The sequence below is a fragment of the Phascolarctos cinereus genome, unplaced genomic scaffold (assembly GCF_003287225.1).
Source record: "Phascolarctos cinereus isolate Bilbo 61053 unplaced genomic scaffold, phaCin_HiC Scaffold_1;HRSCAF=81, whole genome shotgun sequence".
Lineage (NCBI taxonomy): Eukaryota > Metazoa > Chordata > Mammalia > Diprotodontia > Phascolarctidae > Phascolarctos > Phascolarctos cinereus.
This window is the reverse complement of record NW_027555514.1, coordinates 58,375,520-58,402,201: the sequence shown is the minus strand read 5'-3', so window position 1 is coordinate 58,402,201 and position 26,682 is coordinate 58,375,520. Positions and strand designations below refer to the sequence as shown.

Below are 26,682 nucleotides of genomic sequence, written 5' to 3'. Positions count from 1 at the left end.
AAAAGTTAAATAAATTACAGAGAAATTAAATGACTTGTCCAGGGTCACACAACTAGTGTCTGAGGAGGGATTTGAACCCATGCCTTCCTAATTCCCAGTCCTGCATTCTATCCATTACACCATGCTTGCAGTATTCTTTTACATGTATGATCTTTACAAGAGCTCTGTGCCACAGACAGGGTACATATTATCAAATGAGATAAAGTGCTTGGTTTGCAAAGTGCTATGTAAATGTTAGCTGCCATTATCATCATCATTGTCAACATCATAATTCTCATTTTGTTGTTTTTCTGTCATTTCAATCATATCCAACTCTTCATGATCCCATTGGGGGTGTTCTTGGCCAAGATTCACTGGAGGGGTTCACCATTTCCTTCTCCAGCTCATTTTACGGATGAGGAGCTGAGGCAAACAGGGTTAAGTGACTCCCAGGGTCACACAGCTAGGAAGTGTCGAAGGCCAGGTTTGAACTTAGTTAAGATGAGTCTTCCTGAGTCCAGGACCAGCACTCTATCCACTGTGCCACAGAGCTGCCCCATCCTCTTCCTTATTTTGGAGATGAGGAAACTGAGGTTCTGAGGGACCATGTGCGAACTATTATTAGATTTTGTTCCTTTTGACTATAAGGATTTTTAGCAGCTACTACTATTTGTCTCTGGATTTGGGCCCTATTCATACTCAGTCTAGTGTATGAGAGAGGATATTCTATACTCTATGCTTTAAAACTGTGTATCACTTTTCTTTCAGGTGTTTTAATGACTAATTTCATTGCTACTAAGCAATATAGGGAAATTACCATAATAATTGAAGCACAGAAGTGAGAAAGTTGACATTGATTTTTTTAGTCAATTTTCATCCTCCTGAGTTCCCCTCCTTTTGGCTAGTCCTTTGAAAGTTGGCCTTTTGCTCGAGCTAGACATTAGCTCTGTTTACAGACTAAAATCAATGGATTTGGCTTGGCAAAACTCAAAGTGTCTCAGTCCTTCTGTCAATCAATCAAGTAATTCATTAAGTAGGGCAGCTAGGTGGCATTGTGGACAGAGTGAGGAAGACAAAATTCCTTGCCCGCGAGGAGCTTACATTCTCTGAGGCAACATATACACACGAAAGTACTTACCAAATAATCATGCACAAAATATATAGAAAATAAATACAAGATTATTTCAAGTGTCCCTCGCCAACCCTTAGTTCCGGACACTAAAAGCGCTTATACTTAGCATATATTCTCCTTTCTTATAATTTCCCTGAAAGAATATTCTTCTCCCTTCTCACTCTGGTCTTGGGAAACATCCCTGCCTTTGCTTCTTTGCTCTCTGAACAAGAATGATTCTTTCTATGGCCTCCTCGGGATTTCTCTCCTTGGGCCCCAGACTCAGCCCAAGTGCCTCAGTCGTTTATTTTACTGAAGATTTTGAAGCCTTGGCTTACATCATTTACTTATCCCGTTTGCCATGGTTGGTTCAAAATAAATTCTCTTAAACACTTGCAAGTTCAGCACTGTCTTTACAATGAGGCTGGCTTCTTAGACTAGCTCTGATGTTTCGGCTTCCTCTTCTGTGAAGATCTTTTGATGTAGGATCTAGAACAAGTTGTTGGCTCCTTGAGGGCAAGGACTGTCTTTTGCCTCTTTTTGTATCCCTAGTGGTTAGTATGGTGTCTGGAACATAGTAGGCACTTAACAAATGCTTACCAATGGAACAGGATCTTAATTGCTTATAAGATTTAAGATGCCAAGGCCCTCTTGGGCCAGGAAAGGGTCCTAACTGCTCACATTGCTACTAATGCAGCACATCTTTCTCAGTTGAGCTTCTCTCTGTGTTAAAACTCTGTGTTGGTGGTGGCCCCTTCAACAGTTCCTGGTTTTTATCTTCCTATCTCCTAGTTCATATGTAGAACCAATATCACAAATGTGTTCTGGATTAATGATTATGGATCTAGATGCAAATGGTACCTCAGAACACATCCAACCCATTCATTTTACAGAAGAGGAAACTGAGTCTGAAGGAGGTTATGACTTTAGTTAAATTACACAGGTCATAATTGGCACCAAATCCTGCAATTCAAACCCAAGTCCTCTAACTTCAGAAGCAATTCACTTCCCACTGTAGTATTGGCCCTTCCTCTTTGTTCACCTCTCTCAGATCTGGAGGTGCTGTTATCCCTCCTGACTTCCCTCCTCACCCTGGGGACTTCTTTCTAGCCCCTAGCTTTTAGAGAAAACACAAGGACAAAATTCTTTGAACACAGGGAACATAAACTCAATCAGTGAACCAACAAGGATGTATCACGTGCCAAGTTCCAAATTCAAAGAAAGAAATCATCTGTACTAGTGAGAAGTTTACATGCTAATATCCATTATATCCACCTGATCCCTTCCTCACAGTGGGAGCAACAGCTGGTAACACCAGCTAACAGAGGTGAAGTTAAGTGATCAGTGCAAGGCTTGTGATACAGCTTGGATATGGTGGAATCGTGTAGAACTATAACCAGTTGAATATTCTCTCTTGTTCAGTGCTCTTCCCAGGACATGCAGCTGCTGTACGAAGCCCTCCCACCAAGAGTATTTAGTGCTAAATTTGGAGCTTATGAGGGCCCCTTAGAGACTTTAGGCATTGGGATAGATTATTCTGATGGACCACATGCACGTGCGAATTTGAAATCTAACAAATGCAATGTAGGCAATAATTTTCATTTAACTTATTCCCAAGATGCGCATTATATTTAAAAATGGCATAGCAGGAAGTTATTTCATTCTATTTGCATGTTACATAGATCCATGAAAAAGCCTGGGTCCTGGGTTAGTTAAGAAGAACTAGATTAGGGAACTGCAGAATTTTGTCACAGGTGGCATGCCCCCCAGGAAAGTGAGAAACTTACCGTGAGCTGGGCTGACTCTTTAGTCTATCCGTGTTGAAAAATCAGGTCAGATGGAATAATACTTAAAGAGTCTGAACTTATTTTCTAAGTCTTTTTTATTCTGCTGAAAGCTCACCCCCTGTCAAAAGTAATGTGTTACTCACTGTAAAAAAATATGCATTGGTCAGAGCTTTCCTTCTCTTTGGGTGCACTCACTTTGGGTTGGAGGCGTAGGGCATAGTTATATTACTCAGAGGAATGTGCTTTTTAAGAGGCTAAGGTTGCAAGGAGACTTGGGATCATCCTCCCCTAACGATACTCTTATTTCCTTTTGTGGTACTTGTTATGGTCACAGTGTGGGAAGTTCATCCTTTTTTTGACCGCTGTAAAGAAACCCTAGAGAAACAAAACTAAGGAAAAAAATAATAAGCAGAATTCAAACCTTAACATAAGGATAAATCAGATGTGTTAAATGAGAGATTTAAAGGCCAGATTTAAGAGTTTGTTATCCAGCTGTATTCAGAGAAATTATAGTCTAATTAAAAGGGCGCTGAAGTCCCGTTAGGCGGTGAGCTCTTTGAAGGCAGGGGTTGCCTTGTGCCTTTCTCGGTATCCCCAGAATTTAGTGGCTGGTATATAGTGAATGCTTGATAGAAGCTTATTGACTGACTTTGGATACTGGTTATTACCTATGCTTATTGACCTCTGTGAACCTCAGTTTCCTCATCTGTAAAAAGGAAATGATATTTATATTACCTGTCTCACTGAATTTTTGTTAAGGAAACAGTCTGGGAGCCTCAGAATGCTATACAAATGTATGATTAGGGATCTCTGGGTGACCACTGATCTTCATTCAGAGCACTCCAGTCCCAGGTTGGCATCAGCATAGGGGGCCTAAAGGGCAGAGAGGACAGGACTAGGGAACCTAATGTAAATTACAGAAGGAAATAAAATGAAAAGTGGGCTGGAGACTATATAAAAATAAGATTACATTGGTAAGGAAAAGAATAAATAGAACATTTTTAAAAAGCCCCCTACGCAAGGGAAGTCCATTTAACCAGATGCTAAAATGGATTTTCACAGAAGAATTTGCAAATGAAAAAGAGCATTTTTATGTGATGTAATTTTAATGGGGTCACACTATATTTACAAGAGGGCATATTGGTAGCTGAAGCAGGAGACTCATTGAATGAATTGCACAAACCCAGTGGTCCATCTGAGTAAGGAGGCTCCCATTATGGGCGAAGTGCTAGACTTGTTCCCAACTGCAGTATTATTACCTTGGTAATGAGGGTTTGGAGTTTACCCAACTGGGATCTTTCACAATCACTTAATGCTTATTTTAAAACTAACAGCATCTGCATGCTTCCTACAGACTAGTCATTTTTCAGTTGCATTTCATTAGTTTCATCTTAATTGTTTTGTGGGGGATTCTTTGTCCTTCTCAACAACTTTGGAACCTCTTTGATGTGTATTAAATGAGATGTACAGAACTATAGCCATATGTTAGAAAATATGAAAGTGATTCTTTGGGGTTATGCGCTATAAAAATATGTCCTTTTTTTTTGAAGTGTACTTTCCCCCTCTTTTAAGATAAAAACAGCACAGATCCATGGCAGCAACTCTTAAAACTGTCTCTAGAGTCCTCTCTTCAACCCTCTTCTTTCTTGATCATTCTGTAGAGTTTTGACACTGTGGACCACTCCTTCCTACAAATACAGCTTCTGTGCAAATCTCCACCTCCATCTTTACCCCTCAACCCTGCTTCCAACTACTGGCAGGTTTTCCCCTACCTGAAAATCCACCTCAAACCCAACATGTCAAAAACCTAGCTAAGTATCTTCCATCTTATAAATTTGCTTGTTCCTTCTATCTTCACCATTTCTGCCTAGGGTACCAACATTCACTATGTTTGTAACTTTGGAGTTGTTTTTGACTTGTCTTTCTTTTTCACTTCCTATATCCAGCATTTATCAAGTTCTGGCGATCCCACCTCTGAAACTTCTCTTGCAACTTTCTCCTCCTCTCTCCCACCGCTCCTTGCCACCACCCCTTGTCATTGTTACTACTCAACTGGACCATTACAATAGATTGTTTCCAGCTCTTCCTCCCTCTGCTTTGCCTCATCCTCTCATAGATTTATTATGCTCAGAGCAGCAGTATAAACAATCATGGCTTAAAAATCCTCAGTGGATGACTATTGGCTGTCATGCTTTTTGTTTGTTTGTTTGTTTGACCTTCATTCAATCGGCAAACATTTCTTTTTTTAAAAAAATCATTTTATTTTTAATTTATGGAATAAAACTAGTATTTCCTTAACAGTATAATAAAAAGATGCTTGCACTTGAAACTGCAAATCTACTATGCACAGCTACTTGCTGTTACTTTTAAATATACATCAAAGTATGTAAATTTATTTTTTTTCCTTTTTTTTATGTGTCAGACACTGTGTTAAGTGCTTCAGGGCTTTCTAAAATTTCCAGTCTTATTTCTTAGTACACACTCCATGAATTCTTTGCTCTAACATAATAATACCCACACCAGGTCTCTTAGAGGCAGCATGGTAGCATAGATAGAGTGCTGGACTTAGAGTCAGGAAAACCTGAATTCAAGAGCTGCCTCAGACTCACTAGCTGGAGTGACTCTGGGCAAATCATTTCATCTCTCTTATACTGTTTTCTCATTTTAAAAATGAGACTAATAAGAGCAACTACTTCACAAGGCTGTTGTAAGGAAACGTGTGTGTTTCTATTTGGGCGCTAGGTGGCATAGTGGCTAGAGTTCCAGGCCTGGAGTCAGGAAGACCTGAGTTCAAATGTGACCTCAGGCACCTACTATGTGTATGATCCTGGGCTAGTGATTTAACCCAGTTTGCCTCAGTTTCCTCATCTTTGAAATGAGCTGGAGAAGGAAATGGCAACCACTGTGGTATCTTTGCCAAGAAAATCCCAAAAGAGGTCATGAATATTTGGACATGACAAAACACATTTATATTCAAAGTACATAATATATATCATGTTATAATTAAATGAGCATGATATGCATATATACATATAAAAGCACTTTGCAAACATTAAAACTCTATATAAATGTTTAATATTATTAAATCTCTTGCTCTAACGGTGATCTCTGGTCCCTATTTTTTGTTTCTGAGGGGCTAGGCAATGGGGTTAAGTGACTTGCCCAGGGTCACACAGCCAGTAAGTGTCAAATGGCTGAGGCCAGATTTGAACTCAGGTCCTCTTGACTCCAGGGCCGGTGCTCTCTCTGCTGTGCCACCCAGCTGCTCCAGTTTGTTGTTCTTGTTCAGTCATTTCATTTGTGTCTGACTCACTGTGACCCCATTTTGGGGGTTTTCTTGGCAAAGATACCAAAATGGTTTCCCATTTCCTTCTCCAGTTCATTTTACAGATGAGGAAATTGAGGCAAACAGGATCACACAGCTAGCAAGTGCCTGAGACTAGACTGAACTGAGAAAATGAGTCCTCCTGAGTTCAGGCCTGGAGCTTTATCGACTGAGCCACCTTGCTGCCCCATCTGTCTGGTCCCCATACTAGACAGCAGTTACCCTATTTATTGTATTGACCCGTCACTCATTAAAGCACCTTACTTTCTTTAACTGTTATCTGATCACCTTTTGGTTGTGAGTTCATAAACATTGTGGTAGGCGTGCTCACGGCAGTCTTGACTTCTCTGTAGCTGATAAACATTTTTGTGAAGCAGATGGTTCTCATCCTAAGAGAAATCAAGAGATGCACCCCCAAATCAGATGTCCATTTTCCTGACTTCTTGTTGAGTAGACCCCACTTGGGCTCAATGTGATCTCTCGTTAGCATTACTTGGATTTATTCATATTTTCATATTTGACACTGATTCATGTTTATTAGATCATTTTTGAGCCACGTTTTACTTTCCCCTCTATTTTTCCATCATTAAAATCTTCTTGTCTGTGTTTTTTCAGTTTTTCATTTTTTCTCTTTAGGAACAAACACTAAATAGGAAATAGCCTCTTCTGTCCCACCCCTCCAAAAAAAGTCCATAAAATAGACTCTATGGATGTTGTGGTTTTAATGCTTTATAAGACCCCAGAGAAAGCCCAAGTTCACCGTATTTCTTGGGGCTTGAGCCAGCTTCCAGGTCCCTGGTCAATCAGCCTCACCGCAGTGAAATGAATTTTGAGTTCCATTTGTTCTGTTTTTATTGTTGCTCTAGGTTAACTACAACTGTTGTTTGTTCTTTGTGCAGATGCTGAAACTAAAGTCTCTAACTTAAAATTTGGGGCCGTAAGATGGCTGCGTTTTCATGTTTCATCCATTGAAGTGGTGGTCAGGCATGACAACTGGTTAATAAAAAGTACGCTGGGGATTTTTCCACAGATGAACTTTTTTTTAGCTATTGCAGAAATAGGATAAGCTCTTACTTTTTCCTAATTCTGTGTAGTGTTGTGGGAAAGCTGTGACACGGATGACAGATTTCCTTCGACTAAATATATGTAATTAGCCTGGATTTTGAAATGATTTGAAATTCATCTCCTTTTGTTTGTTCTGTTTGTTTTCTTTAGTTTCTAAGAGAACTTGAGTGCATGGTATAGCAACAAAAGCATCCTCCACGTTATTGGTTAGTTTAAACACATGGGCTTAGAAGTGCCCCTAATGTGGAATTCCAAATGATCACAAATATGCTTTAATTTCTCCAACTTCTTTTGTATGAACAAAAATGCTTCTGTCGCAGTAAAAGGAATTTTCTTGTTAGAAAATGGCATTAGTAAGGGTGATGATGGCTTTCATTTATGTAGCCTCTTGAAGGTTTTGCACAGAGCTTTAGGACTGTAATCTCATCTGGTCTTTATAACAGCCCTATGTGATAGGAACCCATTTTACAGGTGAGGAAACTGAGGTTCGGAGAAGCTAAGGATTTTGCCTAGGGTCATACAGGCAATAAGTGTTTGAGGTAGTATTCAAACCCATGCCTTGCTCTGCCTGCTATATCATATTGTCTTTATGTACAAAGGTGGAAGAATTTTGTTTTTGATTTGATTCCTACCCACAAAGAGAGACTGGTTGCCAAGGCAGCCAGGTGTCACAGTAGCTAGAGTGCTGCTGGACCTGGAATCAAGAAATCTTGAATTGAAATCTGACCTTAGACGCTTACTAGCTATGTGACCCTAGACAAGTCACTTCTGTGTGCCTCAGTTTCCACTGTAAAATGTGAATAATAATGGGACTCACCTCAAAGGGTTGTTGTTAGGATCAAATGATGTTACATTTGTAAAGTGCTTAGCATGGTGCCTGGCACATAGTAGGCACTTAATCCCTGCCTCATAGTCCCAATGGAAATGATGAAGAACTTGGGCAAGGAGAAGATATGATTAGTCCATTTTAGAATTTGTGATAGAGGAGAAAAAAAAATCCAGGAGTAGTCTGACATGTATCCTCGTTTTGGAGAGATCAGATTTTCAATGATTCAGAGAAAGGGTAAGTAATAGGATTCCATGCACTAAAATTCTACAAGAGAAGACAGCCCAGAAAAGAGCGAAAGAGCTCAAAAATGAAACCGCTCCGATGAGGAGGTAAAGGGCTGGCTATCTAAAGATGCCAATATTGATACAGCAGGAACTTAGCAACCAACTTAAAGTTTGCCTCAGTTTCCTTGTCTGTAAAATGAGCTGAAGAAGGAAATGACAAAGCACTCCAGTATCTCTGCCAAGAAAACCCTGCATGGGGTCGTGAAGAGTTGGACACAACTAAAAATGACCAGTCAACAATGTGCAGAAAAACTTCCTTGTCAAGGAGAAGGAGCTTCAGAGTGGAAAAAAATAGAGCAAAAGATGACTAATTGGAAGAAGATACAAAAGACAAAGTAGAGATTTGAAAGAACACCAAGCTTCCCTTAATAAGACCAAATGATTTGGCCCAAGTGAACTACATTTTAGGTAGAAAAAACTTGCCAATGAGGTCATTGAGTTGCTGTTAAGTGACCTTTGAAAGATCACGAAGAAGAGGAGACATAACTCCAGGAATGAAAGAGGATCCAGTATTCCAAATTTTACTGAAGCAAAGGGAGTGAAGTTGCTCACTACAGATAGATCAGTGAACTGGATTTGTTTCCCGACAAAATTCTAGAAAATAACATGAAAGGGATGACTTGTAAACCTCTAGAAAAGGAAATAGCTATCACAAAGGGCCAGCATAATGCCATCAAAAAACAGTTATCTCAGTCTAGGCCTATTTTCTTTTTGGGTAGGGCTAATAGACTAGTGGGTCAAGGGACTGTTGCTTACCTGTCTTTTGACCAAATAGTGGACGTTCTCCCCTGCTATTCTTGTGGAAAAGATGAAGAACAGCGGACTAGATAAGAATGCAATTAAAGTTTTGAAAGTTACTTAACCGTGTTTGCCTCAGTTAACTCATCTGTGAAACAGATTAAATAGTCAAGATATAAAGAGTAATGAGTATTAGTTCAGTGTGAACTCAAAAGGTGGTCTTCAGTAGAAGTTCTTGGAATCGTTATTATTCAGTGTGACCTAATATTTTGTTCGATAACTTGCACAAAAACATGAATGGCATGGTTATTAAATTTACAAGCGACAGAAAGCTGGGAGGCCAGCTAACACACTGAGTGATGATAGATCCAGGGCTCATAAATCTTTTTTTTTTTTTTTTGGCTAGGCAATGGGGTTAAGTGACTCGCCCAGGGGCACACAGCTAGTGTCAAGTGTCTGAGGTCGAATTTGAATTCAGGTCCTCTTCACTCCAGGGCTGGTCCTCTATCTACTGCATCACCTAGCTGCCCCATTCATAAATATTTTATATGTTGATGGGCTAGAATATTGACCAAATCTAATCGGATTAAATTTAATAGGAATAGAAGTAAATCTTCCACTTGGATTTGAAAAAAAAATGATCTTCACAATACAAGATAGGGTGTGTCTGTGACTAGAAATTAGTGCTGACGATTTTTTTTAAGCATTTTTACTGGACTGAAAGCTCAATATGAGTCAGTAATATAATATGACAGCCAAAAATATCTCGTGTGATTTTAGGCTATATTAAGAGAAATACAGTATCTGTCTCTTGCCGCCCTGAACACTATGCATTGTACACACAAATTATCAGTATCTGTCAAGTGAATGGATGGTTGAATTAATAGTGGCTGCCTCCATCCTATATAAGTATATATTTACACGTGCATATACATACATATAATATGCATGTTTGTATGTATATCTGTTTATATCTATATCTGGCTAATCCAGTATCCCAAAAGTCTTAGTATAATTTTAAGCTCTAATACCTATTAATATAAATAATATAATAATTAATATAAATAATATATGCATAAAATTAATATAAAACTAACACCTAATTTAAAAGAAAAGTTTTTTCTTTTGTCTAGACAATGAGGTTAAGTGACTTGCCCAGGGTCACACGGCTAGTAAGTGGTATGTGTCTGAGGCTGGATTTGAACTCAGGTCCTCCAGAATCTGGGGCCAGCGCTCTATCCACTGAACCACCTAGGTGCCCCTAAAATAAAAGTTTTAATGTAGTAAAAAGTTTTGATATAAATAGTTATTGAAGCTTAAAATTTCATGAAGACATCTGGAATGTTTTTATATTTAATTCTTTTGTATATAGTATATGCATATTATATATATGTTCCTTCTCACCTAATTGATGAAGGAACTCTCTTATATTTATAGTTTTTTAAATAGGTATTCTTAAAGTGAAAATATTTTAATGATATGCTTTATATTTTACTGCATATTTTATAATTTGGTTGTTAATGGTAAGATGTTGTTTCCCAAGGTTCTCGAGATGGTCTTTCAATAACTTCATAATGTGATAGTTCTTGCCATTTTCTTCTTCGTGGCATGCCTTGGTCATTTAAAAATAATTTATAACAACACTGACTATAGATTATCAGAAGGATTGGAAAAAAACCCTCTAACCACTTAATATCATGATCATCTGGAGAACATGTTAATGAGTGGTAATTTTCTTATAATTAAACTGCTTTAAAGTATTCATGCTCTCATATTTCACCAGAATGAACTTGCCACTTATAAAATATTCATTATTAACAACATCTCAGAATTACACTTGTCAGTTGCTTCATGTTATAAACCTGTACACAATAAATCAGCACATTAACTCTACTTCATTTACCAAACACTTTAAAGTATGGTCTGATATCATAGACTGCCATCAATTGCAAGCAGCTAAGTGGTGCAGTGGATAAAGCACTGGTCCTGGGGTCAGGAAGACTCATCTTCATGAGTTCGAATCCAGTCTTAGGTACTTACTAGCTGTGTGACCCTGGGCAAGTCACTTAACACTGTTTGTATCAGTTTCCACATCTGTCACATGAGCTGGAGAAGGAAGAGGCAAACCACTGCAATCTCTTTGCCAAGAAAACCCAAATGGAGTCACAAAGAGTCAGACGTGACTGAAACGACAGAGCGACAACAATCATCAGTTGCATATATAACATCCATATCACTAATGTACCATATAATAGTTAAGAGCATGAATGTGAAGGACAACAAATGCCTTCATTGTAGGTAACTGAAAATGTACTTCTAGATACCCATATAGATGCCCCATTTCCCCTCACATTGCTCACTTTTCCCCAGTCTGTTTCAAGACCCAGTCTACTTGGAGATTTTTACCATGTGTAACACGAGTTTCAGATTGGTTGCTTGTCAGTTCCAGGGTCTTGCAGTGATAGGGAACCCAGGCTTTCTAGTCTAACATATACCTGACTGAGAATCCATTTTACAACATCTTTGAGAAATGGTCAGCCCTTGCTTGAAGATTTCCAGTAGAATGGGCAGCTACCTTTACCTGGGGCATCCCATTCCACTTTGGGATTGTTCTCATTTTCAGGGAATTTTTTCTTACATGGAACTGAACTTGCTGCCTTTCGCCTTTTTGCGACTTCCACTTGTTATTTCTAGTTCTAGCAAAGGAGACCACCTGGAACAATTATAAACCATCTTCTGCATGACAGACAACCTTTCCATACTTGAGGAAAATTCTTATGTTTTCCCTCAGTCTTTTCTTGCCCTGGCTAAACATTCTCAGTTCCTTCTACTATCTCATTTGGAAGATTGCAGGGCTCTTCAGTATGCTAGTCACCTTCTGAATCCTCTCTAGCTTAATGGTATCTTTCCTAGAATGTGATACCTGGCACTGAACGTAATGTACTATATGGACTCTAACCAGTACAGAATACAGGAAGACATTGTTCTGAATATTCTTCTATTTTGGCAGCCCAAGATGACTTTTAGTTTGGGGCTCTCTCATTGTTGACTACCACTTAGTTTTCAGTCCCCCATACCTGCAGATCGTTTTGGGGATGAGCCAGACCTGCCCCATCTTGTATACGTGGAGTTGAGTTTTTGAATGCCAAGTGTAAGACTTGAAATTTACCTGCCTTAAAATTTATTTTCGATCAGTCAATAAGGATCGATTGAATAAGGGTTTTCTATATACTATATACTGTGCTAGGCTCTGTAAATGCAAATAGAAACATTGAAAAGTCCCTGCCTGTAATAAGTTTATGGTATACTGAAGTATGTGTTTGTGTGTGGAGGGAGTGGGGTTAGAATACAGCCTATTTATAGATGAGTAAATTCTAGATATATAGAAAATCAATATGGCAGGGTATGGTGGCACAAACCTGTGATCCCTGCTACTGGGGGGGAGGCTGAGGTTGGTGAATCACTTGAGTTTCAGAATTCTGAATTCCAGAAAGCCTAAAGCCAATCCATCAGCCATAATATGAGTATGATGAGCCCCTGGAAATGGTGGGACACCTAAGGAAGATGAACCAACCCAGATCAGAAAAATGGATCAAGCTAAGGCTTCTATACCAATCAACATTAGGATTGAATCCATGAATGGCTACGGTACTTTCAGTCTGGGTGGACTTCAGTCCTGGGAGAACTAGGCTAGAAAGAAAGAGAGGAGAGAAGGAAGGAAGTGAGGGAGGGAGGGAAAGAGGAAATGAGGGAAGGAGGAAGAGAGAAAGAGGGAAGGAATGGAGGGAGGGAGGAAAGAAGAATGGCATGCAGAAAAAAATGATTTCAGGGTATATGTAGGGAAAGGAACTAACAGCTCAGGAAATCAGAAAAGGCCTGTTGTGAAGAGATGCCACTTGATGTATTTGATTTTGTCCAACATATTAGCCCATTAGGAAATGTTTTTGAATCTTGAACACGTCTAGGGAGAGTATGTGAGCTCTCCCTTCCAGCCTGGTGTCATTTTCAGATCAGGAGTCCCTGCAGGGCTCACAAATGACATTCTGGAATACATGTATCATAATACAATGTAAGACATCAATTTGAAATCTTGCTGAAGCTCTCAGGAAAATGTGAAAAAAAAAAAAGGTAGAGGTAAGGATATATCAATGGTGGTGGCATTTTCTGTTTCTGAGTTCTATGTTAGTTTCTCTAGAATTTGACGTCCTTCAGAGTAGGTGCCCTATTTTTTGAATTTCATTTTTTTAATAGTGTGGAGAATGAGTGTGTACAAGATGTCCCAAAAGTCTTAGCACAGTTTTAAGATTTAATCACTTATAACTGATTTAAGACTTTTGGGGACATCCTATATGTGAACTGAGCAAACAATCTGATTAATGAAAGAAGCAGAGGGGGAAGAGATGCTTATGAGCTAAGTGAACACTATTCTGATTAAGGGGATAAAAGAATACCTAGGAAATTTCAAAACGTTTCTAGCATTTTTAGTATTGTCTTTTTGCTTGGCTGCCATAGTTAGGCTGAATCAACCTAAAGTTCAAGCATTCAGGCAGTTACTCTTCACGATTTGTGGAGAGTGCAAAGGCTAAGAAGACAACCCGGAATGGTTGCAGTCTACATCAGTAAAGGTATTATCCGGACTGCTGAAATTGAGAATCCTTCAAAGTATCTAAGTAATTTAAGTAAAACCCCTGCAAAACATAAGCATCTGCTTTTGCCTGAACCATTTATTATTTCCAGGAGACTGGTGTTATGTGTAAAGGGTTTCTTTTAAGTGGAGCAGACTCGTAATTGACTAAGACACTCACATCACTGTTAATAACTTTGGAATAGTAATCAACTAATCCGTAGGGGTGCTAGTGACTGGCAATTTTGAGAATGACCATTTATCATTTATCTAAGAAGTAGGATGTAAAATTAGCCCATGCTTTCTGATGGGTTGAATTCTGTCTTCTTCAAATCTTTAAAAATCTTCACTTTAATCCAGTTAACATAATTTATGAGCCTGACTTCCCTATTCGTGTGATATACTAATCTGAAGAGAGCATCTAAGTACTGCACCATCATCGAAAATGGCATTTCATCTCCGAAAGCAGCTTTCATTGTTGTTTGCTGATTAAGAAGTCATCTGAGGAATCAGGAAGGATGTTTGAAATCCTCTGTAATGATTTTTTTTTTGTATGTGTGTGTTTAATATGCAGCCCCTGTACTTCCTGGGGCCTATCAACAAAGCCAATCCCAAGGCTATGGGTATATGCATCAGACCAGTGTGTCATCCATGAGATCAATGCAACACTCTCCAAGTCTGGTACGTATATAATTTATAAATTCACGAATTTACTCATTCTTTTTCTAGTATATATTAGCCCCCTTTGGTCTTTAGGTCTGTCATGTATATGTTGACTAAAAGAAAAATATGCTAAACATACCTGTTTGCTTGCTAATCTCAACTCTATTTAAATTGTGTAACTAATGACTGAATGTTGTGGGGAAGAAGATTATCTGTTCTTCCCCTTATTTCTTTACTATGAACATACTAAATGCAAGGAGTCTCTGAATGGAAAGAGATCGTAGAGACAAGCCAACCTCCTATCCATTGTAGAAATCCTTTCTACAACATTCTTTTTTCTTTTCTTTTCAGTTTTTTTTTTTTTTTGCTTTTTGGTGAGGCAGTTGGAGTTAAGTGACTTGCCCAGAGTCACGTAGCTAGTAAGCATCATGTGTTTGAGACCGAATTTGAACTCAGGTCCTCCTGACTTCAGGGCCAGTGCACCATTCTTGAAACATGATCATGCAACCTCCTTTTCTGTGACACTTCCAGTGATACACAGCATGTTACGTTTTCAAGTTCAACAAGTGATTTAAATGATTTCTGGTGTAGAGCATTGTCCATTTATGAGAGAGACAGAAGACTTAGAGATGGCACGATCCCTGTTCTTGTGGTACTTATAGCCTAGTGGTTTTTTTTTTTGAGGTAGCCTGTTTTTCAACTCATTGCAGGGAAATCTTCCTTATACTGAGCTAAAATTCCTTGATATATGATATATTTTGTCTAAATTAATGCCAGTGATATTGAGATTAATTGAAGCATTAGCCAACATTGGCAATTAGGTGGCAAAGTGGATAGAGTACCAGGCCTGGAGTCAGGAAGACTCATCCTCCTGAGTTCAAATGTGGCTTCAGACACTCACTAGCTGTGTGACCCTGGGCAAGTCACTTCACCCTGTTGGCCTCAGTTTCCTGTAAAATGAACTGGAGAAGGAAATGGGAAACAACTCTAGTATCTTTGCCAAGAAAACCCCAAATGAGATCACAAATTGTCGGACATAACTGAAAACTCCTGAACAGCAACAAAAGCATTAGCCATTTTAGAAAATTTTAGCTTTACTAAAGAGAATAAAACCCAGTTTAAAAACATTTGATATACCATGGATTCAATTAGATTGCTTTTTTGGTGTATAAAAAAATCTTTATTACCTCTATCACTGTGATCTAAAAACTTTCAAGTGCAACATTACCTTTGTCCCTTGACACACTAGTCAATTGATCCAGAATGAAGCCTGAGTGAAGCACATGAAGAGTTGAAGTGAGATGACTGAGGGAGAGGAAGAATGGCATTGTACAAAAGCCCCAGGACTTGCCGTCCAGAGAGATGTGGGTTAACATTCCAAATCAGTTGTCCTGAGCCTCAGTTTCCTGACCTGTAAAAGGGTCATGCACCCATCTCACTTGTAATTATGAAGAATAAATTTTATATGTATATACACACACATGTATATATGTACATACACACATGTACATATGTATGTACATATATGTGTATATATACATATATGTACATTGCATACACACATACACATATATATCCTTTTGCAAATATTAAGGTGTTCTATGTGTCCACTATGTGAAGTGAAACACAATGGTGAAAAAACAAGACTAAATAACAGCTAGCATTTATATAATGCCTTCAGGCTTGCAAAACACTTTACAAAAACTATCTTATTAGACAAAATAGATCTTTTGAATCTCAGTGCAGTATTGTTTCTACTATATCTCTCTCTACAACTCCAAAGATTGATGTGGAAACATAATGGACCTAATCCTGCAGAGGCTAGAAAGAATCCATAGCTAACTTTGGGGAAATACACTTACTCCTTAGAGAGCGCCTAGGGAATGGGAACCAGGATGGTGGATTCATGTCTTTTGGGCATTGTTTGAAGGAACTAGGGACATTTAGCAAGGTGAAAGAGAGAAAGCTGTTTTAGGATACCTGCCTTGATGCCTAGGTTAGAAGGACTGTCATGTGAAAGAGGAAACTGACTTGGCTCTGATTGAGTTCTGAGAATAGACCTTGGTAGTTACAGAGGCAAACTGAAACTTAATAGCAGGAATACCATCCAATCAAGAGCAGAATGGGATACGTTGGGTGGTAGTGGGTTCCCTTTCACGTGTGGTTCTCAAGCAGGGCTGGATAACTATTGCTCCTAGATATTGTAGAGGGGATTTCCATTTAAGGTTTCGTTGGACTCTGAAGTCCCTTCCAATGCTGAAATTCTATGATTTTGTGACCCTTCAGGGATTGTAAACACCATTAGTGATTATGATGGCTTTTTGAAAATTTAGCATATTATGTTATACTTACATAGAGTAGCTATGTGAGGCAGTTAGGTGGCTCAGTGGATAAAGCTCTGGGCCTAGAGTGAGGAAGACCTGAGCTGATTCTGGCCCAGATAGTTGTGTAATTTTGAGTAAGTCACTTAATCTCTGTCTGCCTCAGTTTCCTGAAATGTACAATGGAGATAATAACAGCACCAACTTCTCAGAATTGTGAAGACTAAATGAAATCATATTGATAAAGCACTTAGCACAGTGCCTAGCACATAGTAGACATTTAATAAATTTTTCCTCCTTCCCTTCTTTCTCTCCCTTTCATCCTTCTTTCTTTCCATATACCAAGGAGAGAAATGATCTAAAAGGATAATCATATATATAATAACACACATATTACATATACATATGTAATAAATCATATGAAAGCACAGAAATTATTTTGATTCATTTCACACTTTCCTTGAGAAAATATAGATTCTTAATATATGTTATAATAAGAATAATTGGCTACTTGATTAGTCTATCAGACAATCACTTATTAATTATTTAGCATGTGCCATACACTGTGCTAAGTCCTCAGGATACAAAGAAAACACAAAAATACTTCCTGCCCTCAAGGAGCTTGCATTTTAATGTAGGAGTAAAAAATATATGTATGATATACACTATACATACAGAATAAATGGAAAGTAATCTTAGAGAAGAACTACTTGCAACTGGAGGAACTGAGAAAGGCCTCCTGGAGAAGGTGACATTTCAGCTGAGTCTTGAAGGAAGGCCTCTCCTCTGACTGGAAGGGGAAGAGGGAGAATGTTCCAAGCATATGGAGTAGTCAGTATGGAACCAGATGGGCCATTTGGGAGCAGTATCAAGTGAGCGTGTCTGGCTGTATCGGAGGGCATACGGAGAGAAGTGATATTTAAGAAAACGGGAAAGATAGTGAAGAACTTTAAATGCCAGTAAGGGGTTCATATTTGATCCTAGGGGTAATAGGAAACTGTGCTGAAATTTATTGAGTAGAGGAGAGACATGGCCACAACTATGCTTTAGTAATATCACTTTGGCAGAAGTGTGGAGAACATATTGGAGTGGGGAGAGACTTGAGGTAAACAGAATTACTAGAAGACTGTCATAATAGTTCAGGCAAGAGGTGATGAGTGTCTGAACTAGGGCAATGGCCATGTGAATAGAAAGAAGGGGATATGTATGAGACCTGTGGAGAAATAAATTAAAGATCTGGCAACCAGTTGGGTTAATTGAAGAGTTAAGGATGACATCAAGGTCATTAACCCAGATGACTGGTAAGCCACTTTTGTGTGTAAGGTACCCTTGATAATGGGAAATTAGGAAGAAGGCTATGTATAAGGGGAGATGGAAATCAGTTCTCTTTTGGAGATCCAAAACGGTTTGAGATGCCTATGGGACATCCTGTTCAAATTATCCATTTGGCATTTGGTGATTTGAGACTGGACCTCACGAGAGAGATTAAGGCTGAATATATAGAATTGGTAATCATTTACATGAAAATGATTGTTGAACCCACTAAATGAGAGCATTAATAGAGAAAAGCACCGCAGGACAGAGCCTTGTGGGATACCCACAATTAGCAAATGGGACATGAATAAAGATTCATCCAAGGAGACTGAGGTCACCTAAGGAAGAGTTCTGAGAAAAAGCAGAGTCATGACAACATTCTGGAGAGAAGAGAATGTCCAGGAGGTGAGGGTTGTCAGCAGAGAAATCACCATTTTCAGGTGCCATAGAGTGGTCAAGAAGTTGAGGCCTGAGAAAAAGCCAGAAGATTTGGCCATTAAGAGGTCATTGGTCACTTTGGAAAGAGCTGTTTCAGTTGACTGAGAAGTCTGAAGTCAAATTGCTGAGGGCTTGGAATAAAATGAAAGGAGATAAAGGGGAGGGGCTAGGTAGAAGAATTTTTAAGCAAAGCCCAATATATTAATGGCAGAGCAGGCACTAAATATACAATTTCTTCCTAGTCCCACAAACATTATCTTGATGAATAAATTTTAATACCAATAATAGTAACAATAATAACTACTAACATTTCTATAGCATTTTAAGGTTGACATTTATATACCACTTTAAGGTTTACAAAGTATTTTATGTATATTATCTCATTTGGAAATGGGATAGTGTTTATTTTCTTCTGTATTTGGGGCAATATGCATATCTTGAGACTCACCTATTCTGAATTGACATTTTAATAAACTAGCTGTGGAGTTTAGATCATCTTATATATCCTTTGAATCTCTTACCCCTAACAGAATTCTTGGTGCCTTGTAAGTACCTAATAAATGCTTGTTGAGTTGAAATTAAGTTCTTTACATTCTTTTACAACTGTCGTGATAGGACCCCAGGGTAATATCACATCTGCCAGGTGCTGAGTCTGCAAATATTTACTCTCTGGTTTGGCCTGGTGCAGAAATGGTTCTACTTGAAACTACTCCTAGAAATGCTTTCTTTCTGTGGCTGTTTAGATAACATTAGAGGTCCAGTGTGACTTAGTAAATAAAGTTCTAGACTAGGATACAGAAAAATCTTGGTTCAGATCTTAGCTATGACACCTACCCCTCTGTAGGTGTGACCATAGACAAATCAATTTCTTTCGGTGAACCTCAGTTTTGTAATCTGTAAAATGGAAGGGGTCATACCTTTAGCATCTAACTTCCAGGGTCATAATGAAGCTAAAGTGAGATCACATTTCTAAGCTTTAAAATTCTTTATGTGTTGGATATTGTTAGTAGTGGTAATGAGGGTAGGATAGCGATATTGTAGCAGTAACTTCCAGTAAAATGTTACTTCAGAGGCTACTTCCAGGAAAAGTCTTACTTCCATGCTGTGGGAGATGACCCTGCATTTGCAAAGGCTATGTCAGCAGAGAGCAAGCTCCAGCAGGTTCTTTGGAACTGGAGAAAAAAAAAAACCACTTTAAATACAGGCCTGGCAGTAACCTATGGTCCTGAGAGAGAGGAGGTACCTTTTGATGGTCATAGCAACTGATAAAGACCATCTACTAATGATGAAAAAGAGCTATGGTTGAGTGATGGTAATTCCTCCTTTGGCAAAATCACAGATCTTTGGAAGTCCCAATCAGTATATTGCTCAGTAAAGCAAAATAACTGGTATTTATATGGTGCATTAAAACTTGCGAAGCAAACAAATACAAGATCCCCAAAAGTCTTAGAGCAGTTTTAAACTGCTAAAGTTTAAAAGTACTCTAAAACTTTTTGGGATATTGTATGTGGATGAATGTGTGTGTTATCATTTGATAACAACACTGTGAGGCAGGACCCATAGGTATTATGACCCCCATTTTATGGATGAGGACACTGTCTTAGAAAGATAAAGTGGATAAAGTGACTTGCCTATGGTCTCTGGAGCTTGTCAGTCCAGCTAATATATGAACCAGGGCTGCTTCTTGACTCCCAAGTTTTTTGCTGATCTATGATTTTACCTCCTTGTACTCAGAGAACATCTCTTCTTTTCCATCAACAGAGGACCTACCGAGCAATGTACGATTACAGTGCTCAAGATGAAGATGAAGTTTCCTTCAGGGATGGTGACTATATTGTCAACGTGCAACCCATCGATGATGGATGGATGTATGGCACTGTGCAGAGAACTGGGAAAACTGGAATGCTTCCAGCCAATTACATTGAGTTTGTTAACTAATTCTTTCTCCTCCTTCCCCTTTGATTTATTCTAATATGTTCCAAAACCTAACCTTTTTAAAAAGATGGAAGATACTTTTAAGACCACTTATTAGCTATTTTATCACTGAGATAAGTCAGTCCTTAAATTGAAAAATAGACACACAGGTCCCAGAAAGAAAGGATGGGCTCTCAGCCAAAAGCAGCAGTAGATCTAGTCGTTCCAAAAACCAACCAACTCAGTTAACTGTGACTGGATATCTAGTGCTGGTAACTGTGTTAATGTTTTCCTCTGATTGGCTCCTGATCCCTTGTATAAAATGTCCTTTTCTGGTATTGAAAAGAGGCCTTGCTTCTCCCTCTAAATCTGATAAGTAACGGAAACCTCTTAGCTGTCACTATGGAATCATGAGAGATCCAGTCCATTAGTATAATAATAGCACATCTAGTAATTTCCAAGCTGTTTAAATTTAGACTCGTTAAGCAGGTACCAAATACAGTTAGTTGGAAACTGTTAAGGACTGGTAGAGAATAGGCTGGTTAAAATCACATTGTCTTATCCAGTAGCCATAGTGGTAAAGAAAGTTTTGCTCACACAATAAAAAGATTCCCAGCTTCCTCAGCACAATGGCATCTGTGCTCTCCATATGCATTCCCAGGTGTGCCCCTCTCCTCCACTTACATTTGATAGGGCCAACTGGTTAAGACTCCCTTTCTGCTTTCTATTATTTATCCCCTAAATCTGATTCAGGGAAAGAAATATAATATTTGCTTGGCCTCAAAAAATGTCAGGGCCAAATAACTTCATAGCTACTCTGCAAAGGCCTAAATTCAAATGTCGCCTATTTTCCTTTCCTAATCTCCTTTACCCTGATTACCCCAGGTAGGCTTAAGCTTATGTACCATATGCAGTATTACTGCATAGCCCATAACCATACTGTTTATTCCTGTCATAACAGCTAAATGCATAGCTGATTTAAAAAAAAATCCTTCCTATTTGCCAGCTCATCAGAAAAAAAAAAGAATTTAAAAAAGTTGCTTGAGATTCTTCTGCTGTGCTGCATTGTAATTTTGAAGGAGTTACAACCTTAGGAAATAGACTTACATCTAGTAAATAAATAATTTAGGTATTCCTTGAGCAGCTTTCACTGACAATGCTTCTATATTAAGGGGAAAAAAAGACTAACAGGATCCGGTGAAAAGTTGAATTTGAATGAAAAGTATTGAAAATTGCAAAAAAAAACGTTAATGGAAAGACAGAGATTCTGTTTAGGGTATGATGAATGGGTGGTTCTCATTTGACTTCTGGCATGGAAATTCAGCAACCTAAACTGGTTATAAAAGGATTCTCTTTCTACTTTGTATTATGTCTCCTCTAGACCTAATTTGGGCAGGGGGTGGGTGGCAGGATGGGAGTGGGAATAGGAAATTCTTTAGAGATTTTCAGCAAAGACACAATGAGTAGCTCATTAGTTGAGGAGTGATCACAAAGGCTGATATTTCCCACAGAAAATGAGTAGAAATTCCCGTCAAATTAGTGCCACTGTTACCTGGAGTCACAGTGTCATGAAGCCAGAAGCTGAATAGAGGAGCCAAGGTGTGGATGCACCTGTATTTTATTTTTTTCTGATTTTGCAGTTTATTGTTATTTCCAGTGAGATTATACACAAAGAACATATGGATTTTTTGTACCAGTGCTAAACTTTGCTTAATGCTTTATTTTTTTAAACTGTCCAAGTATTTAGTAAAATGTACAGTATTTAGAGGGGATATCTGTAGCACAGAACGTATTGGAAATTTTAAAGTAACAGTAAGCCTGAAACAATGTCTTGTAACTGCAGATCTTATGGGGGCCAAAGTTAAATGTCTGTTGAGATTTTAGACCTTTGAAAATCTGCATTGTCTCACTTGGGTGAGATGATGGAATTAAGAAAGCCAATAAGCTATATTTCAATCTATTTATATCTACTTGGCATCAGTAAGACTTGAAAAGGGAAAATTTCAGTCAATCAGGCTTATTTTGGATGGGGTTTGGGGTGGTAATAACATCACCTAATAATGGATTTGACTGTTTTCATTTGTCATTGACTTGGAAAGTTATTTAGCTGAATCAATGCAATCAACGCTGTTTTGGGGGGTTATTCAGGCACAGACTAAGGGAAACCTAAATATGTAATTGAATCGAAGAATGTGCTTTGACAAAAACCCAATCTAAAGGCAATAAGCCTCTTCACTCCCACTTGATTGTTAAGTAAATATGTAAATTCCAAGGCTCCAGATAGACCATTTTTTGTGATAACTTAAAAAAAATTAGGAAAGGAAGAAAGCATTTGGTAATTGCAATTTCAAACAAAGCAAAGCTATAATTTTTACAAACCCATATGTAGTATGCTCAAGGAAAACTGACTTTAAGTGATCATTAGAATCAGGGCTACAAAGTGACTACAGACTTGCTATTTTCTATTTATTCTGTAGTTTCAAAACTCAAATTTAGAAAATGTAAACACCCACACGAGTGCACATGTATCCACATAGATGCAGTCTTCTATTTCTGAGCTTCACGTAGGATCTGGATATCAATCAAGATAATTATTCATGTAATGCCAACCAGCAGTAATTAAGGAGCAAATGTCAGCATTGAAATAATTGGCAGGGTTGTAGATGTGGTAAAGCAAGATAGTGTGTCCTCTGAAGATCATAATTCATTATTGTTGTTCATGGTTACAAAATCTTGTACTGATGCTAAGTATCTCTGAAGCAAGAGAAACACTAGAAACAGAAATCTTATATCAAAGTACTATCTCTACAGTGTCACAATGTACAATGTACTTTCTTATTTTAAGGTACATTCCTGGTGTTCTTATTTGATTCTTTATTAACATTCCACTTGACACCACCATCCTTCCCCCATCCTAATCCAGCTTGGTGACATCTCTCATATAAAACACTGACAGTGAAAGAGCAAAGTTAAGAATAAATAATCTATTTTATCGAGTCAAAGAGGACTGCGCCATACCAAAAAAAAAAAAATAGAAAGGGTGAATGTCCCTACCTTTCTAATCATGGGATGTTTGCAAGAGTGATAAAAGCAGCTAGACCAGTTTGATATGTTTTTAAAGGTTCCCAAGAACAACAACAAAAATTCAAAACTGTGTGTGAATCGTTTTTTCTCTTGAGAATGACGTTAATAAGGACATATTTCTTCTGTTGTAAGTAAGGTTTTGTAGTACACGTTTTTACTAATTCTTATCTAGGAAAGCTTTCTATTTTTAACCTGTGGCAAAATGAATTCTCCTTTGTCATCTTGTTATCATCGACTCTAATTAGCAGCATAATCCAGTTTGCAGTGTTGGGATCCATATCTCACATCCCACCGAGCTCAGCAGAACATACAAAAGTATGGAAGCACAATTCTCAGAACCACCTTGTGTAGACCTGCCATTGTAGCAGGGCATTACTCAACCTGTGTTTTTGCTTCTCTCATCAATTAAGGGAAGTGACAAGTTGTGCTTCAGTGCATTTCAAAGACTGGAGAGAAGTCCTTTCTCAAAGAGGCAGTATGACTAAAGTTGCCCCTCTATTTCAGATTCATTCACCTCCACTGGAATGTTTTAAAGGCAAAAATAATAAAATGTGTGTTACCCCTTAAAAGCATACATGTGTAAACATGGAGAGAGTGAATAAGATTTAATAAAATGGGTGCCTTGTTGATTACCCCCCCCCCATTTGTCCACATGGTCTTTGAAAGTAAACCAAGTAAGCTTCTGTTGCCGGTTCTACAGGAACGCTCATATCATTTGTGATTTGTATTTTAAGAAGTGGGAAGGTCTGGAGAAAGAAGAGCTCTCTTTGTCATCCAGCCATATTGGGGTTAATAACTAATTGCATTTCACTTTCAGAAGAATTCAAACTCATAAAAATGAAAGGGCATTTTTAAACTTTTCCATCTCTTCCTTGAGAGCTCCTTGGGGACTTAAAATGCCTATGGTTCTTTAACACAAGGGTTAAATTTAGGTTTGGGGATTTTTAGTATCTCCTAGACAAAAGAATTATGAGGCACAAGCATTTGGCAGAATTGACTTCATTAGAAGAAAATTGTTTCATGATTTCACAACTCATTCTTTGCCTGTAAGAATCTAAAACCTGTGTAGATAGGTAGGCCTATAAAAGTTGCTAGATTATGGCTGTCCTGAGTCACATGAAATATGGAAACAAAAAACTTTAGTTAAGTACTGTCTTAGTAGTAAAACATATAAATTAGATTAAAAATGCTAAATGAAAGTAGCTCTTTGAAGTGATATATGCCCTTCGGGGCTCTTTGCAGGCAATTGCTAACTACTGCCGATGTAAAAAGCTAAGACTTTAGATAAGCTGTAGCAATCATTCCAAGATGCTTTAGACTACAGGAACCCCCTGCCACAAGTTTGGAAGAAGCCTCAGGACCATCTGTTCCCCCTCAAACTCTGTGATCCACTACAATGTATTTGTGGGGATATCATATGCTTTTTGTGTCTGATATACAATATAAAGTTTGCATACTAGATTTAAGTTGTAATCCATTTGCTGTTGAGAATAAATTGTATTGGAAGATGAAAGGATAATGCATGACAATCATGTGCTTGGGTATTGCACTGGACAGGTTGCTGGACCATCAGAAAATACCACTGAATGTACTATTGACATGATGTGGAAACTATAAGCTGTTGGTTTTTGCCATGTGATGTTAAAAAAAAATAGCAAAAAGAAACTACGGGGCAGTTTGGCTTATATTTGCTTTAAAGTATGTAGAATTTGAGTTTGTTATCCTGCTTTTTTTTCTTTCACTTTACTGTATTTGCTTAAAAGGCATGTAGTTAAGAAGGAAACAATGTTTTTTTTGAATGGAGGGACTTACAGAATGAAGTCATGTGTTGACATAATTTGGCTTTTGTTATGCAGATTGTTAACACCAGCTATTAAAATATATTTTAGTAGAAATGCTTTAATTCACATTCTTTTCCCTTTACACTGTGAATCTTGGTGGACTGCAACAACATCATGCTAACCCAAATACTAACCTATGCAAACTAGATCACGTTTCATTTGATGTCACAGTGACTGTAACATGATAGTTTTTTCCCTGCCTAACATGCAATGGCATTAAAAACAAACGGTTGAGTCTCACATCATGTATGTCCATCGTGGTCACTGAACGCACTCTTCAATGCAGCTGTCGTCATGAGGATCAGTCTAGGAGCAAAGCACCAGTTCGCTTGGCTTGGTCGATGGATTGTTAAAATGAGAAGGCTGGTGATGTACGCTTGCTGTGGCTCCAGCTTGCTTCTTTTGAGTGTTTTCCTCAAGTAGAACTGTGTGTAAAAATGTCCTCTCTTCTGGGTATGGGTATTCTTTTCTCCATTCTGTATTTGTGAAACTTTATAAAAGCATTAATTTTCCATTCCTACACACTTGGTTTGCTTAAATAAATGCAGGTAATGATGAAACGGGGTCTGCTGCTTGACTGTCGCTTTGGGAGACAAGATAATGGTCTATTAGGCTGAATACAGCATTAGGCTGTACCTCAGTTGAGCCATTAATCGGGTATGAGAGGTGGACGTGATGGCACATCTGGCACCCAATCACTTATACGTACACTTAACGCTAGTCAGTTACCTAAAAGGTCTTTTCCAATTAAGACGTAGTTATAAGGAATCACCACAGTTCTTTTCCAAGTATGGTGTCTCTTTACAACACCAATGGCTGCTACAGAAATGCAATGTTGTGTTTAGTGTTGTTTACTTTGGTGTTTACTTGCCTGTATCATACTCAGTAGTTCAAATTTTAACTTTTAGCATTTATTCAAGGATAAAACCAATTTATAGAAAAAAACAGAAAGCAAAGATTAAACGTATGATTCAGGCCATACTATGATACTCTCGTTATGTGGTGTTCCATTTGTCAGAAGGGGTATTAGTATTTTTCTAATTTCTCTATAATGTAAAAATAAATCTAAATTAATCCTTAGGAAGACTTTTACTTTCATATAAATTTCCTGTGGCCTCACTGTATTTTTATTTGGTAGTATATGACCTAGGGTAGCATGATGAACTGAAATGAAAACTGCATTTAAAGTCAGCAGACCTGGGTTCAAACCTTAGTTCCTGCATTGTGTGAACTTGGGCAAGTCACTTAAGTGCTTTGGGCCTCTGTTTCCTCATTTATAAAATGAGAGAGTTGAACTAGATAGTAGTTTGTGAGATCCATCCCTTCTAATTCCAGTATACAATCCTATAATCTTCTCAGTACTGA

The 26,682-nt window shown here is 38.2% G+C and overlaps 1 protein-coding gene across 1 annotated transcript in view; it reads left to right on the top strand.

The window, feature by feature from the left end:
* The window catches only part of NEBL (nebulette), a 148,999-nt gene extending 123,122 nt beyond the window's left edge, over positions 1–25,877 (top strand). The window contains 2 exon segments of the mRNA XM_020966871.2: positions 14,317–14,423; positions 20,240–25,877. Of these exon segments, the coding sequence (XP_020822530.1) occupies positions 14,317–14,423; positions 20,240–20,416 (284 nt within the window). The 3' untranslated portion in view covers positions 20,417–25,877.
* The last annotated feature ends 805 nt before the right edge of the window (positions 25,878–26,682 follow it).